The following is a 17,506-nucleotide window of genomic DNA, read 5'->3' on the forward strand; positions in this document are numbered from 1 at the left end:
AAAATTCTTTATTATATAAATATTTAATGCTGTAAAGTTTTAGTGGAAAACGATAAACTAAACTTGTTCAGATCTTGCATTACAGAGTTCTTTCTGAGTAACCTCCATGATAAAAGCTGAAATGTTGTCAGATTTAACATTTGGAAAAAAATCAGTAGTTTTAAATAGGATACAATTTAGTAGCATTTTTATATAGATTAATCAATGTTTCAATAATGAATTTTCGAAAGTTATATAATTTATTTTATGGAAACTGACAAATATTTGAAGATGATTAAGGTTAAAAATGAAATAAATAACTTGTAATTCCTAGAAACTAACTATGTTTTATAAAGTGAACGAATTGAATAATTAAGAATTTAATGATTGTCTGTTCGAACTAATAGTTCATTAGGCTGATATCATGTTTGTAAAAAGTTTCTGCAATTGGTTCTTACAGGATATGTCTGAATTTCTGATACTATAAAATAGTATCAGTATAAAAAATTCTAAGTATGCTTGTTCTCGCAAAAATAGCCAACGTCGTTCTCTTGACAAAAAATGAATATACATTAAACACATTGAGAATTATATTAAACAATCCGCACTATTACTTTTTTTTTTGGAAATGCTCACGAAAATGAAATAGCAACTAATCAATTCTAAAAAAAACTAAAGGGTATTACAGATCCCTCTGGTACTTTCAGGAGATGGTATGAACTCTTGGGGTTTGATACCTAGGGTAATTAATACAAAATAACACATACTGTAGAAAATTCTGAAAACGACTCGGTTTGTTATCCAAAACAGTTGTTTTGTCTAGCAGAGTTAGTTATAGGAACTATCACTCAACAGTAGAGGAATAAGTATTTATAATTAGTTATTAGTGAATGAATCTCAAGGTCATAAACAATATATATATATATATATATATAGTCTTATTTACAAAGTTTATTTATTTTTATAATCTTTTACAGCTTTCAGTTATCTTTTTCGCGGTGCTTGGAAGCAACTGTGTGACTGGTCAGATTGTCACTGGCCCAATCCGAACTGTTGCTTCTCCTGCTTACGCAGTCCCAGCAGTCGCCACTCCTGCTTACACACTCCCAGCCATTTCTGCGCCAACGAGAGTCACAGTAGCCCATACCCCAGCAGTGTTTGCCCCAGCTCCTGTGGCTATCTCACGTCCTCCAGTAGCTGCAGTAGCCGCCCCAACGTACGACACCTACGATCCAAATCCATCCTATTCCTTCACCTACGCCGTCAACGATCCTGTCACAGGGGACAACCACGGTCACACCGAATCCCGCAACGGAGACGTAGTGCAGGGCAGGTATTTCCTCGTAGAACCAGACGGTTCCGTCAGGACTGTGGAGTACACCGCGGACCCGGTCAACGGATTCAACGCTAACGTACATAAGGACACAGCAGCTGCTCATCCTGTTGCTGCACCAGTCGCTATTGCCAGACCTCCAGTCGCTGTCGCTGCTGCACCGATAGCAGTCGCGCGTCCACCGTTTGCTGTGTCTACTGCACCGATTGCAGTCGCACGTCCACCGTTCGCTGTTGCTGCATCCCCTATCGCCGTCGCTCGTCCAACCTACGCTATTGCGAATGCTCCAGTTGCGACAATAACTCAACCTACTTTTGGCGTTTCTAGGCCTTATATAGTAGGTTGAGAAAAAGTTATTACTGCTTGGTTGCACTGATCATGCATTTTATAGTTTATGATAGGCTTAATTAAATCATGAGTACAAATTTCTATTTTAAGCAGCTTTTTTTAGTCTTAGTAGATATTCAATTAAAGTATTTTGTGTAATGAAAATTATTTGTTTAGATTGATCTTTTTTTTCTTTATACAAGTTGTAGATATTATGTAGGAAGAATTTTGAATTAATAATGAGACTACCCATTACTTGTATTTTTAATACATACCTAGTAGTTATTACAAAAGATAGAAAATTTTTGATTAAGTTAAATGAATCTAAATAAAAAGTAATAATCCAAAGTTTTTTATTTAATTGTTTAATTTATTTCGCTTTATATAATCACTTTTCGAAAATACACGAACAGTGCTTCCAATGAATGATATGGAGTTCGTTGGTTTTTTAAAATTATTATTCATGGCCACAAAACAAAGTTTCACATGTGCATTAAAAATAATTGACCAAAATTAAGATGAAATGAAAAAAAGAATAGACGTGTCCATTTATTTAAAAAGGGACAGGGTGATTAAAACCCAAAGGAAGTGTATTCTAAACAATTCTAGTGATCAAGGAGCTGCTTCCATCTGTGGATAATCCAGGAAACCAGGAAACCTGCGCCTTCTATATGACTGTTCTGTTAGGATTACTTTGTAACATTAAATAATTATTGATAGCAATAATATTATATTCTATCGAATGTCCAAAGCCTTAATTTTATTATTTTGGCTCTTATATTGTATGGTCACTCTTACTATATTTATGAATTAGAGTTTGGAGTAGCACAGGTATTCCTCATTCTCGAATCCAGGTTCGAGTTCCCCTGTGGGATTGAATGTACTAAAAAGTATGCCTTCTTCTTTTATCAGCCATGTGCTCTAGTGCTAAGAGGCCTACTGAGGAATGCCCTGCCATTTTAATAGGTATCTGATCCTTCATTGGTTTGGGAAGAATAGTGTTTATATAGTGCAGGTTTTGTGCATTATTGTGGTTTTGGAAGTTTGAATTCTTCATCGAATACTGACCCAGGCGTATAAGCTTTTTTGTAGTACTTTAGTTTTGTATCTATTTGTTTAATATAAAATAGCTTTATTGGTTTCAGCTACTCACATTTATTATAATTTTTCTCAATCTAAATCTTGTTATATTGTTTGTAATAATTGCAATTTGTTGGTGTATTCATAGAATGGAATAGAGTATAAAAATGCTCGCATCAATTGGAGAAGAATGTTTTATTAACTCCACTAGTTGAAGATGGAGGCTATACTGTTGCTTATTATTTAGTTGTTTCATATTTACTTTTCCTTTACCAGATTTTTAAATTTTTTTATTTCTCTTATTAAACTGCTCATTTTAGTATGTCAGAATAGCTGTGATTTTATTTATATTGCTTGGCGTGGAGTATAATTATTTCAGAGTAAATTCAAAGCACCACCTAATTAGCAAAGTAAACATACATGGTAAACTTGTGTTGAAGTGAATAAGTAAACATCCCTCTATTTAGTGAAATAATAAGCGCACTATTGAGGATAATTTGGAAATTAGTATGGTTAGGACAGAACATGAGCGTTCAATAACTATAAAATATAAGTATAAATTAATTTCATCATACATTGATGACATTTTGGAAAGAAGGGCCCTTTTTCCACTTGAATTATTTATAGATATAGTTAATAATTTTGAAAAATATAATCTCTATTCATGAAGGAACTGGTAGTTGTTAAAAATTAACGAAAAAAATATCAATCAATGCATTTAATTTGACTAATTTTTTGTGATACTCTAAGAACTACTTTTTAGTTAAAACTTAAAAATTGGTAAGCCATTATTTTATAGATTATACTTAGGCAGATAAGAACGACTGAGGTAAAAACAGATATAGGAGAAGGAAATAAAATATTCAGGATAGATTTTAAAAAGGATTAGGTATAATAGTTGATGAACCAAAAGCAGGTTATCGAATTACTTTGGACAAAACTGGTAGTAGGAATTTTTTTTAAAGTGTTCATCAAGTAGCAGAAATAATTGGGGTCAATAGAGATTGCTTTAAACTGATATTCCATCTTTTGGTCGAGTCTGGCACCCGGGACTGCTATAGATGATACGTAAATTCGTACCCCCTACATATTTTCTCATTATCCGTTCTTATTTCTCGGATAGATTATTTTAAGTAAATCACAACAGCGCTTATTCATCCTTATTTCTTCTGTTTGCTATTGTACCTCAGGGTAGTATAATTGGTCCTATCCTTTATACAATTTTTACAACTGACATCCCAACCCATCCTAAATTAACCCCACCACTTATGCCGAAAGATATGCCTATTGTCAGTGAATAATGGTCCTTCCATGGTATCCCAAACCATCCAATCCCACATCACCACCCTTGAAGAATGGTGCCAAAACTGGATGATTGAATTAATCCAATAAATCCCACATATTTCTCCATATCACATTTACCCTTTGTCTTAAACCCATTTCACACAGTATCCTTTAATAGTACCCCAATTTTTCCTATTGAACAGATCCATTACTAAGGGGACTACATCTACACAAACGGCTGACATGGAATCCTCATACAAGACTGAAAAGACAGGAAACTGCTCGTCGATTCCGACTATTACAACATTTACCAGACAAACGGTATAAATTTCCAATCCATTACAAAAGGCTGATCTATCTGACTATTATAAGGCCTACCTGGACATACGAAGTCTAGTTTTGGGGCTCCACTAAACTATTGAATTTCTCCCGAGTACAATCCTTACAGTCCAAAATCCTTAAAGCTGCTTACTTTGTCACAAATCAAGTCATCCATCAGGACTCCATCTTCCATATGATACGAGGACCTCCCATATGTTTCCCATTTGGCCAGAACCAGATACCAATCCTTCCATGATAAACTTTCCAACCACCCAAATAAACTCGTTTGTAGCCTGGCTTCTCCTTCATTACCTAGTAATCCTCCTTGGAGCCTGAAATGAATATGGCCTCGAGATCTCCTCCTCTGGATATGTTTTTGGAGTTCTATCAATGAATAGATTCTACACATCTTTGTATCATGTCATTATATCGCTTACAGCAAATTTACTTTATGTATATATTTTTATACAGTTGTAAAAATCAATAAATAAATTATTATTATTAAATTTCGATTTTCAATACTTGACACATATGTTGAGGACATAAACTTTTTAAATTACAAATTTTCAGTATTCGATTATTTTAAGGATTTAAGTACTTAAAACTAAGTTAAATATAATTATATTCATCTTAAACACAATTAAAATTAATTTAAGACTTATAAAGGACGATAAATAGCTTTGTCTAGCTTTTCGTGCCAAATACCTCACAGGTCGTTGGTTATTTTGTGTTTTAGATAGTTAATTACCTTAAAAGTTACCTTTAATATCTTTATTGTCACTAATGCCTATACTCCATTACAATGAAGTATTTGTTTTTATAGTTAATATTATTTCCGTGCTAATTATATCCTCCATCCCTTACAACTTCAACACTGAGTTTTCATATTATCATTTACCCATTATATCAGCCGATTTCATTCGATTAAAGACAAAAATCTTTTGAGAGTCCATTAAAAGCCTTGATGACTGTTATTATCCATGACAGGCCTACAAACTAGTACTCAAATATTATTTATTATATTATTTATTATAATATTATTATTATTTTACAAACTCTGATTAGTTAAATTAACAGAGGACCTGATAGCTGAGCGGGCTGGGACGAGGGTCCCAGAGCGCTTGGTTCAGAAAGTTGTGGGTTCGATTCCCACCTGGGCTGGTCAATATTTATTTGGCGGTGGTCCCGAGAAATGGACTTTGACATTCCCACTCTGGGCTGTATAGGACCTCAATGGAGGACTTGAGTAAAAAAAAAAAATAGTTAAATTAAAATTTAAAAATAAAATCTATTAAATGCATAACCTTTATATCACCACATAAAAAGGCTAAGTAATTTGAATATGTATTGTATCGATCCTGTTTACAGCAGAAAACCGCTTCCCTATTCGCCTTACCCTGAAAGGTTAGATCAGTCCAGCCTAATGGAGTTATCTAGGACTACCACCCGTATCGGTTGAAAAGGTCATCCGCTAATGGCAACCAACGCTCTTTAGAGGTTGCACATTAACAAATATGAAAAGATCATACATGGAGATATGGAAGATACTCGTGGTCAAAATTTAAATGCTAATAATTTTAAAACTTTCGCAAGTGCTGTCCACTTCAATTACTGCTTGTACATATCTTTGATCCTGCCCAACGGGGTAACTAAATTCTCCAGCTCCTATCTTATACTATTTAGTTTTAAGTATTTTAAATTCCATTTATATCACAAAGGAAGAAACAAACGTAGTATTTTAGTTACGATCTGATTTAATTGAAACACAGCATGTCACGGGGTATTATAAATTCAATGATAAAGTTGAGGAATGTCTGTATAAAATATTTTATATTATTAATAATTTATTTTTTGTTATTGACAACTGTATATATTTAGTAATTTTGCTATTAGATATACAATGACATGATTCAAACATCTGGAGAATCTATCCATTAATAAAACTACAATAACGTTACTAGAGAAGAAGATCTCAGGACCATCTTCTTTTCAGCCGCCTAGGAGGATTAACAGGTATTGAAGGAGAAGCCAGGTTAAAAACAAGTGGGTAGTTGGGAAGTTCATCATGAAAGAAATGGTATCTGGTTCAGGCCAAATCGGCATCATATGGAACATGGAGTCTTGATGGATGACTTGATTTGTGACAAAGTAAGGAACATTAAGAATTTTACGAAGGATTTTGGACTGTAAGGATTGGATACGAGAGGAATTCGATGGTTTAATGGAGCACCAAAGCAGTATAAAATATTAAACATTGATTTGTTAAGGATTATTTTTTTGTTTTATTGAGGAACAATATGTGATATGCTGGTCTAATAGAGTACATACTATCACCAGCACGCTTAAGTAATGAATTTGAAATCATTCGATTTCATTTATTTTAATTATGTAACCAGAAATATTTTGGTAAAATAAAGTCATTAATAAAATCTAGAACTCAAAAATATAAAAATTACTTGCAATCAGAAATTTAAAGTAAACTGCTGTATTCTTTTTTATTCTCCTTAAAAGTAGCCATATTAATAAAAAAAGTATATTTGAATGTTTGAACTTGAATTTTTATTATATCAGATGAATGTCGCAAATAATTTTTAACTACTTTTGATTAATTTGTCTGATATTGCTAAAATAAAGTAAAGGAACACTGAAGAAAATAATTATCATCAATACTCCTCTCCTCTTAATAATATAATCATAATATAAAAAACACTGGTTTGCCGACCGATAACTAGAGTGGTCGAAGCCAGGCAACCAGGAGATATCATACCTAGACTGCCCACCATTGTCAATGAAATAGGGCGCAGTGATTTACATTGAGAAAGTAGTCAACTGTCAACTATTATTTACTTACCTCCCTGGAGAGCAGTAACGGAGTAACTCCATTACAACAAAGCAACAACGTAGGATTACAAACAACGACAATTTTTTCCTGTTTAAACTAATTCTTCAAATTCTTAAAGGACACGGAATGAAATAAAAAATAGTACCTGAGTAGAAATAAATTTAAATAGAAATACATAGAAAGTAATGTCACTATACTACTAGCTGAAATTCGATAAAGTTGAAATGCTAACTCCCAGGAAAAGTTGCTTTCTTGACTTCCAGGAATATGTTATATGCAACTTATTAAAAAGGAAAGAGTTTTCACACCATCTCATTTTATATGTGTATAACTAATGTAGTACGATTTCAATGAAACTTAAACGATGCATAAGGTATAACTAATGGCTTGGAATATTTCCACTCATTACTATGTGAAGAAATATTTTCATGATGCTTTCCCTATTAATTCTACATCACCTATCGGTATAATGAAGGTTACTTAAATATCTCTGTCAGGATAGTTCGTGAATTACTATAACGTTAATCGTGAAAGTTATAAAAATTCCTAGCGTTTATGAAATGTTGTTACTCAAACCATAACCAATGTACGTTCGGTAACTTTCATGTTTGTGGTTATTAATTTATTATTCACTTCCCGCACTGTAATAATATTGCATGATTATGGATTTTTATTTCTTGTCGCTATAAATTTATTCTCTAAGATACATGTTCTGAAAGAATTTTAAGAAAAATTGTGGTAAATTTATTTTTCATGAATAATATTTTCTTGTTTCACTCAAAGTAGGTCAATCCATAAAAAGTGGTCAAATGGTGACCGCCTGAAAATTTTTAATATCCTTAATATGTTTTATGTTAATTTTTTTTATCCTCAGATCGCATACAAGTGACAGCCATTCTTCGGTTAAACAATCCAATTACAGTAAATGCAAGCATTTACGGCTTCACCGATGGTTTAAAAACTAAAAGACTTAAAAAGAAAAAATATATAAAAATACAAACAAAATAATATTTCGAAGGTGAGCTTTTAAACTAGAAACCTTGTTTTAGCATATTTCATTTTTTTTCATTGCTAATATGATAAAAATAGACCTGATGTTTAATATTAACATAAAAAAAATGTGTTTTCAAACCTTTTTTTCTAAGAGTAAAAATTCTAGAAATAACTTAATTCTTCCATTTTTTGCATTATGGTCATCTAATTTGAATATATATATTTTCGATATATACCTCATTCTGTATATATTTTATCTTCCTTCTCTTTATACTGATTCATATATTAGCAAGAAAAATATTTTATTTTAGTACTTAAAGACCGCTGATTGACTGTGAGTAATATTATAAGGAAGATGGGTCAGGGTGCGGTAAAAGAAAAAACCCAAATAGTCGAAATGCTATTTATTATAAGCCAACGTTTCACCCCACGTTTCAGGGCTTCATCAGGGCTAAAAAAAAAATACAAACACTTATATGGGGTAAAAATAAATGAGCACTGTCAATTAAGTTGAAAAAAAAAAAAATTTCGTACAGTGAAGCATACAAAAGGTTTTAGACAAATAAAGAAAAAGAAAATCACAACTGATAAAAAAGCATTATATAAAAAGAGGAATAAAGTATATGGAAAAGGGAAATAAGAGTAAAATCAAACACAAAGAAATATAATGAAAAAGATAGAGAGGGTACCTGTTTGATGGTAAGCAGTCAAGGAAATATGGTGACATTTGCAAGAGAGTGGTGGGGCGGTCGACGGTTAAAATACGTTTTTTGCCGTGATGAAGCCCTGAAACGTGGGGCGAAACGTTTGCTCATAATAAATATCTTTTCTACTATTTGAGCTTTTCCTTCTTTCTTTTATTTTTCATTTAAATAAGGTCTATTTCTAAGGATTAAATACACGCCGAAACGTTAATATGTAAATAAGTATAAAATATAAGTGAAAAATGTGCTCAAATAATTCAAATTCAATTAAAACAACTATTTCCAGAAAAAATTATTAAAAGAAGAAAGAAAAGTATGAACTTAATTCGTTACACGGTATACGGAATATCTATGCATACGATGACCACCATCATTTGATATCAGTAGCTGAAAAAACGATGCAGGTACCATTTCGTTTGTTGGCCAGTTACTGAAAAACAAACCTATAACATATTTATCTACTTCAATTATGATAATTTGTATCCAGGTTGAGCCTTAAAACACTCAAACACAAAGATAGGCATAATAAAACTGTGATAGAGGTATTTGCATTAAACACAAGAACGAAATTGACTGATGTAAATAAATATATATAATCTTTTCAGTTTTTTGAGAATAGTTTTGTAATTTAATTAATATAATTCCTATCCAAGTTCAGTCTCAAAACACTATTATTTCTTTAGATGTTCAACGTTTCAACCAACCAATGGAAATCTTAAACATAAATTCATACCTCACATCCAATAATTTGACCTGGGCGGAATAACCTGCAAAAAGTTTTTAATTATTGGATGTGAGTAGTATATTTTTATTTAAGATTGTCCTAAAGAATGGCTGGGTTATCCGATACTTAGACATTTAAAGAAATAATAACGAGTTTTAGGGCTTAACTTGGATTCAAATTATATTACAAAACTATTAAAAAAAAAAGTGAAAAGATTTTTATATTTCTTTACATTACTCAATTTCTTTCTTCTATTTAATTCAAGTACCTATATTGCAGTTTCATTAAGTCTATCTTTTACTAAACGCTTCTCTTATACCGAATCGTTTGCCAATACTGCATATTCGAGCCAAACCAAGCCTGGCAGTTGCGAATGTTGGGCAAATAAATTAGGGAAGGCCGTGAATGGCCCTCGGAACAGAAGGAAAGTTCCCAAGCAAGTTGGGGATTACTAAGTTAGCCTATTGTCGTATAGATAGCAAGTTAGACTATTTCGGAAACCCCCGAAATTACTTCATTACTTGAGGAATCCTCATGTTCAGTCTAATCCATTATCAGCACCGCCTCAGATCCGCATTTACGATTAATCAATGAAGGATATCCCCATTATAATGGATTCTAAATATCCATTTCACCATTGCTTTCAGAGATTTTAATAGGCCATCACGCCAACATCTCGTGTAAATTGATTATATGGTAAACATCCATGTAGCATTCTTTTTTATTTGAGATACTTTGGAAAATCCATCATATTTTTTACTGAAATTAAAATTAAACTTATTTATTGGAGGAAGATAAGTCCGGGTGGCAGTCAATAAAAGTATCAAAATAATAAAATAAAACTATTTATTTATTAGTTTTCTTTTACAATTTCTATATCTTTATTGACCGCCACTTGGACTATCTTCCTCCAATCTACATCATACGGTCAACTATATTCTTCCAATATAAACCTATTTATATACAACTTCTTGTATAACAACCTATCACAAGTTTAATTTATTGATTCAGTATTTTCTGATAACGTTCGTTAAAAAATTGGTTAAGATTTTTGAATTCAGATTATCAGATTCGAATTTTATGTCAAAAAGGAATAGATTGATGAAATTTATATATAAAAAATATATGTGTATTTATATTTGATATAAATACACATATATTTTACATAAACATGGCCAGAAGAGAACAGAAACGAAAAAAAAATTTAAAAATTGAAGCTAAAGCAAAAACAAAGTATCAAGTCACAATCTCTATTCTTAAAAGAATATATTTATAAAACACTAAATAATTTCGTTTTGTACATAAACGCATATAAAAAGTATATTTCCTGGTCTGAGGACGAAAGAGTTATACTGTGTAAAATTATTTATTAGCAATAGTTTGGCTTAATGTATCTTAACATGAATTTTGGATAGTAGAAAATAATCTAGACCATGTATATTGACGCTAATATTTTGCTTAATAAATGAGGTGAACGTGCCTTCGATTCTAAACGGGGCAGGTTGATTTTTATTATATAGTGACCCCACGGGATGAAAACTCAACCTTCCTGTTCTAATAAGAATAGGGTAGTAACCTGTAGGACAACTCTGCATATATTAAAAATTGCTATAGATGCAGAATAAAAAAAAAGTAGAATATATATTTTAGATAATAGATAGTATTTATTTTTTATTATATAGGCATACAATTTTTATCTTACTGATTCCGATTCTGGTCCTTGTTCCTTATTTTCCCTGCTTCGCCTAAATTATATACTAAGATTACATAAATAAGATCAATACATTAAGTATATTATAATTTCTTGATGAATATAAGTACTTTGAAATTTAATTATTTTATATCCATTAATGTTCAACCTAAAAAGACTACTTTACTGTGTCTCAGGGTTGACTGCTGTCTGGGTCTCTAGAATAAAATAATAATTTATTCCAAACGAAAATAATTTTATAGCTAATTTATTCACCCTCATATACATAAATATGTAAAGTTATAAAATAGTGGAAATTCCAGTTTCTGAATATTAGCTACTGTATTGGGTATCTATGTGTGGGGTTGATATATTTATTTATCACGATATGTAGAAAGTGCATACGATTCAGTATTTCTTAGTAAATTTTTAGGATTGATTTAAAATTATTTCTTTCTAACCTATATATCTCTTGATTAAAATAAAAGTAGTGAACCTATGATAAGTACTTCTTGTCTCCTCTCTTCAAAAGGCATTGTGTTATATTTCATTTCATTATCTAAAATAATTTTTTTTTACTACTTAACCATGCACTTTTTCAATAATTTATTAATTTTGTGATTTTAATTGGTTTATTTTATACAGTTTAGATGTACGCCCTCATGATTTTTCGATGTTTGTAGAAGTGGCATAAAGAAGCTTCAATAAAAAAAAAAATTAGGCCATGTGAATTATTTTTTGATAATACTTTTGTGATTTCCTCATTGTTTATTATCTGTATTCAAAAATTATGTTTGTTTTTGAATAAGTATAAATGAATAAGCTGTACCTGTATTTTAAATATTAAAATCTAGAAATGATAAACTATGAAATTAAGACAGTTCCTGTTCAATGTAAAAGGTTTCTCTTAACAAAAACTAATAAAGATTGTGATGTGTGAATGTGTGAATTTTTATGTTCATAACATAATTACATCTAGATACCTAAAAAGATAATTAGTTCATTATAATGATACTATATAAAATAAATAAATAACAAATATGATGGCTATATTAAACTTTATTACATTTGAGAGGGTTTTCCTGGATTTTATTTTTTATAGGGTTTTGTATTTTTAAGAGCAAAAATATTTGAACTATTAGTTAACCATTTTAGCTGTTTAGTTTTGAAAACATAGTCTACAGGGGCTTTGCTGTATCAACTCCTAGGAGGAAAAGAAAGAAGCAAAGGGCAAAATTAAAAATTTCTCAGCAATTTTAACCGGAGCTCTTTATTTTATCGGAAGTCCTGGAAATTTACCATTTTTGGAAAACTGATCTCTCTAAATATTGTTTATAATTTTAGGTATAACATCTTTAAATAATATTTTGGCATAATTTTCGCAGATTGAAGTAAATTCTCAAACTGCTATTTTCTCAATTTTTCCAATTTTTTAAAATTACCAATAGGAAGACTTTCCCGAATAGGCGCTTTGAAAAAAAAATATTACGGCGTTTTCAGAAAATGAAAATCCGTACCGTTACAAGATATTAAAGTTCAGTACTTTGCTAAGAAAGTACTGTTTCTTAAACAACGGTTATACAAGGAGGAAATTTGTTCATGATCATACTCAACTCCAAGAGTTTTACACATTATGTGCTTTAATGATATTTGCCTATGCATATTGACGTTCGATCTCCGACAGATTTCTAAAAAAATTACTTCAATACCAGATGATGAGAGCTAATATAATAATAGCAATTAAGATAAAAAAAAATTGATGATATAAAGTGAAATTAATTATCATTACAACATAAGAATAAATCCATGTTATCAAATATAATCATCCGTTGGTTTTTTTTTTTAAGTAATAAATTCTTTCAAGGCTATTGGTCGTTAGTTATAGTAAAGTTTCCAAATAATATATGAATCCAAAGTCTACTAATTGCCTGGAGTTTACCAGTGTGTATTTAACAGTTAGTGGCATTTTGGTGTTGGTGTTCCAGTCAGTAGCTACTATTCTTGTGTTAATCGAGTTTGTACAAGTCTTAGTCTAGTAAGTATTACTTCTTGTCATCTACTATTTTGGAATGAAAATGAATTCTAAGAATCTGTGGAAAGCATGTTGTTTCAATTTCAGAGGCCCGATACGTTTCTTACGACCGGGAGCCCTTTATTGCATGTTTAGATAAAGAAAATAAATTTTGAGACATTTTGGAACAATCGATTGTCATCATATAATTTATTACCGTACAAAATTTAGTCCCTGAAGGTTCAAGTAAAGAAAAGAAAATGGGTGTTTCTGACGATGGCTGATGATCGCCGTCTCATGCTCTGCTGATATATCCGGTCCGAGGGTGCCGTGTCTTCTCCTCACGTCTTGTTCTGGATTTCTATGAGGTTGTTGTGGTGTAAATTTGACCGTTCCATGGGATCGACTGGACCATTCCAACAAACGCTTGCCAGCATAATTAACGTGTCGAACAAGTGACCAGGACCCTGTTTCATAATAAAGTAAAAACTAATGCTATTAGTCTTGTCGATTTAACTTAATACAATTACACTGACTTGTACTATAGTAACTTGTACTTGAGTACTTTTTAACTCCTGTAATATCACTAATAGTTCTCCATATTATGAAAAAAAAAAGGATGAGTATATTTACCACATTGTTTCTATACTTGTATTATGGACCAGTACTATTAGCTTTCATTATTAATCAGGGCCCAGGCAGTCAAGAGACATGTGAAGAGTGCCTGTGACGTCATGTTGTGACATGTGAATCACGTTGTCTTGAGTTTACATTGTGGTTTAAAATGTGGTTAAATAAATTTACAAAATTGGATGTGTAAATCCAGCCACTTCTGCGGTAAATAGACTACTTTCGGAGAGAATACTAGATTAGACTACGGAATGCAACGGCTGTAAAACCATTTTCACGTTTGGATCCATAGGTGTATATTAGAGAATGACTTCCACGCATATCCTAAAAATGTACTCGCTTCGGCAGTACATATAAATACTTAAAAGCTCCAATCAATCTTTGACGAGAAGCATTGTGCATTAAAAAAATTTAGATTTTTTTCCAAAAGTTTTATTCATATTAAAAGTTATTCACAATCCTTATATGCTTATATGATATAATAAATATATCTACGATATATTATCTCAGCAGTTTCCTGGAAGTTGACGACATTCTGTAAAAATTATATGAATTTTAGTTCCTTCATTTTTTAAAATTTATCTAGGAACATTTGTTTTAAAGTAATACTACACCTAATATGTGTGGTCTTTTTCTTAAACCTTAAAAAAAAAATTAACAGTATATACTTCTGTCTATTCTGAGTCAATATATAAATTTATGAGTTCCAATAAATTTGAAATACAAAAAAATGGATTTTAAAGTCTGAAACTGAAGGTTAATATACAAAAAAAATATTTACTTTCTTCTGAGAACAAAGAATTTTATAAAATTGCTAAAGATTATTCTTGCAACAGACAACGTTACTACTTAAAAAACTTCTAAAAATGGACATCAATCATCTTTGTAGTTCCAAGAACTAGTAATATTAGATTAGTTTGTTTTCTAAGTATTCTCAAAACACAAATGGCTCCACATAAGATAACACACATAAGATTATGTTTTTATCGCTCAATTATTGGCATAAAATTCATAACCTCTTTAAATTATTTATTATTATTAATCCAAGATCTAAAAGTAATATATGTTGGATTCTTTGGAAGGTTTTTCTCTTTCGGATAAGTTGGGGTCCGTTGACCGAGGAATTTTAAAAAAAAGATGTCTCGTTCCAAGGTCGTGAAGTCAAGCAGTATATAAAGGTGGACAGAAACCCCCATCAGCAACTTCAACCATGGCTTTCAAGGTGAGTACACTAACAAAAGAATTTATATTTTCAAGCTTATTTTGAAATAAGATCTTAAAATTAAATACTTTACAATCAATTTAAGTAATAAATTAGAAAAAAATACCATAATCTAGAATTTATGTTTAATATTAAATTTCCCTATATAATTTTTAGAATGAACTTAATATTTTAATCAATTTTTTTCATTATTTTAAATAAAATTAACTTTATATACCTATTATGAATCTATACCATTATATCAATGTGTTAAAACTTACATAAATGACCTGGGATGAAGAATGTTCTTATTCTCTCAAGCCCCCTTCCTTTTCGTGATGAATCGTAAAAAAAAAATAATTAAGTAAACTTTTCTATAAAAATTTTCTGATTGTAGAACCCTTGTTTATACATATAACCTATCTTAATCTCGTAATGGCGTTATAGTAATAAATAGAGATATATATAATCTTATTGAAATCCTACAATTCTGGTACATGATTTTTGTTAGGATTAGTTTTCACAATATCCACAAGAATGTATTAGCTTGGAATCACCCTTAGGCTTTATTGAATTTCCTGCCACATAGAATGTTTGATGTAGTTCCATGACGTTCCTATTTCGGTTCTTTTACATTTTAATGAAAACGGGTGAATTTTTGAAATGTATTCAAGGACTATATTTTGTGACAATATCTTTACCGAATTTATCAATTTTGTTACATATTATCATATATTTTTTTTGTAAAATTGGAATTTTTATACATGTTAAGTTTTTAATTCTAAAGTCCCAGAATGTTTTCAATCCCTAGGAAATTTCCTCTATGGAAAACTAATCTTTGCAATTTATTTTAAATTTAAATATAATCCTTAGAGACACTATATGAATTATTTTTTCAAATTAAAAATAATTGAAATCTTACAGTCACGGTCGTCATGCTGCAATTTTCTTCAGCCCCTGACTATTTTAACTACCACTCATTAAATAGTTTATGTTTATAATTGTTAAAATTCTAGGTAGCAGTTCTCTTCGCCGTTCTGGCTGTGGCTAGCTCCCAGCTCCTTGCTCCAACCTATAGGTCCTATGGCCTGGCTGGATCTTACTCTGCTTATGCTGGTGCTCCAGTAGCTTCTTATGCTGGTGCTCCAGTAGCTTCTTACGCTGCTGCTCCAGTAGCTTCTTACGCTGCTGCTCCAGTAGCTTCTTACGCTGCTGCTCCAGTTCTTGCCGGTTCTTATGCTGCTTCTCCTGTTTTTGCCAAGACCTACGCTGCTGCACCCGTCGCTACCGTTGCTGCATCTCCTGTTTTTGCCAAGACCTACGCCGCTGCTCCAGTCGCCGCTGTAGCTGCTGCCCCAGTTGCCGCTGTCGCTGCTGCTCCAGTTGCCGTTGCTAAGACCGTTGCTGCTCGCGAAGATGCCGAATACGACCCTAACCCAAGCTATGACTTCTCTTACTCCGTCGATGACCCACTGACCGGTGACTCCAAATCCCAGTCCGAATCCAGACAGGGGGATGTTGTCCAGGGCAGCTATTCTCTTAATGAAGCTGATGGTTCCAGAAGGACTGTCGAATACACTGCTGACCCAGTCAATGGATTCAATGCCGTTGTTCACAAAGAAGCCGGAGTCGCTCCTCCTGCTCCAGCTAAAGCCGTAGTTGCTGCCGCTCCAGTAGTCGCCGCCCGTGCTGCTCCAGTTGCTGTTGCTGCTCCAGTAGTCGCTGCCCGTGCTGCACCAGTTGCTGTCGCTGCTCCAGTAGTAGCTGCCCGTGCTGCTCCTGTCGCCGTTGCTGCTGCTCCAGTCGCTACTATTGCCCATGCCCCAATTGCTTCATACGCCCCTGCTGGATACGCCGCTTATGCCTCCCCATTCTACGCCGCCCCCTCTGGTCTCTCCTACGCCGCCCGCTCTGGTCTCTCCTACGCCGCCCGTCCTTACCTCCGTGCTGCATCCGGTGTCCCTGCCTACATCTCCAGCTCCTTCTCCTCCCCATACGCTACCTATGCCTACTAAACTGAACTGACTGTACATAACAATTGTAAATAAGTACAATTGTAAATAAATGGTTTTAATAAGCTAACCCATTTTGTTTATTGTTTAATCCTTTGTTGCAGCTGAATTTAACACATAAGCAAATGTTGTCAACTTATTTTTAAAAATGTCTCTTATTATTTCTATTTAAATCTCTAATCTATAAATCAAAAGCCAAATGAATTGTTTTGTTTGTATCAATGACTCGGCCTACATACATATTTTATATTCATTACGAATATTAGCGTGTATACTATATGTTCATTTCCTAAATTATTACGGAGGATTTCTAAACATTCTTAAACCGTTTAGAAAACCAGGATTGAGTTGATAAAAATAAAATAATTTTGTTTG

General features: G+C 32.2%; 2 protein-coding genes across 2 annotated transcripts; both read left to right on the forward strand.

Moving 5' to 3' along the window:
• Positions 1–956: 956 nt before the first annotated feature.
• On the forward strand, positions 957–1,894 carry LOC106677743 (cuticle protein 7; the record flags this gene model as incomplete). Its single annotated transcript, XM_067050140.1, is given in 1 exon segment — positions 957–1,894. A coding segment is annotated over 1 exon segment (702 nt), but the record flags the coding sequence as incomplete, so codon positions are not given.
• A 13,234-nt stretch (positions 1,895–15,128) lies between these two features.
• Positions 15,129–17,201, forward strand: LOC106677717 (cuticle protein 19.8). The gene is made up of 2 exons (XM_067050157.1): positions 15,129–15,140; positions 16,136–17,201. Exons 1-2 carry the CDS (start codon positions 15,129–15,131, stop codon positions 17,132–17,134), a joined length of 1,011 nt encoding a protein of 336 aa, XP_066906258.1. The 3' UTR covers positions 17,135–17,201.
• The last annotated feature ends 305 nt before the right edge of the window (positions 17,202–17,506 follow it).

Source organism: Halyomorpha halys, unplaced genomic scaffold (genome assembly GCF_000696795.3).
Source record: "Halyomorpha halys isolate HHAL.00 unplaced genomic scaffold, Hhal_1.1 Scaffold107.1, whole genome shotgun sequence".
NCBI classification, from domain to species: domain Eukaryota; kingdom Metazoa; phylum Arthropoda; class Insecta; order Hemiptera; family Pentatomidae; genus Halyomorpha; species Halyomorpha halys.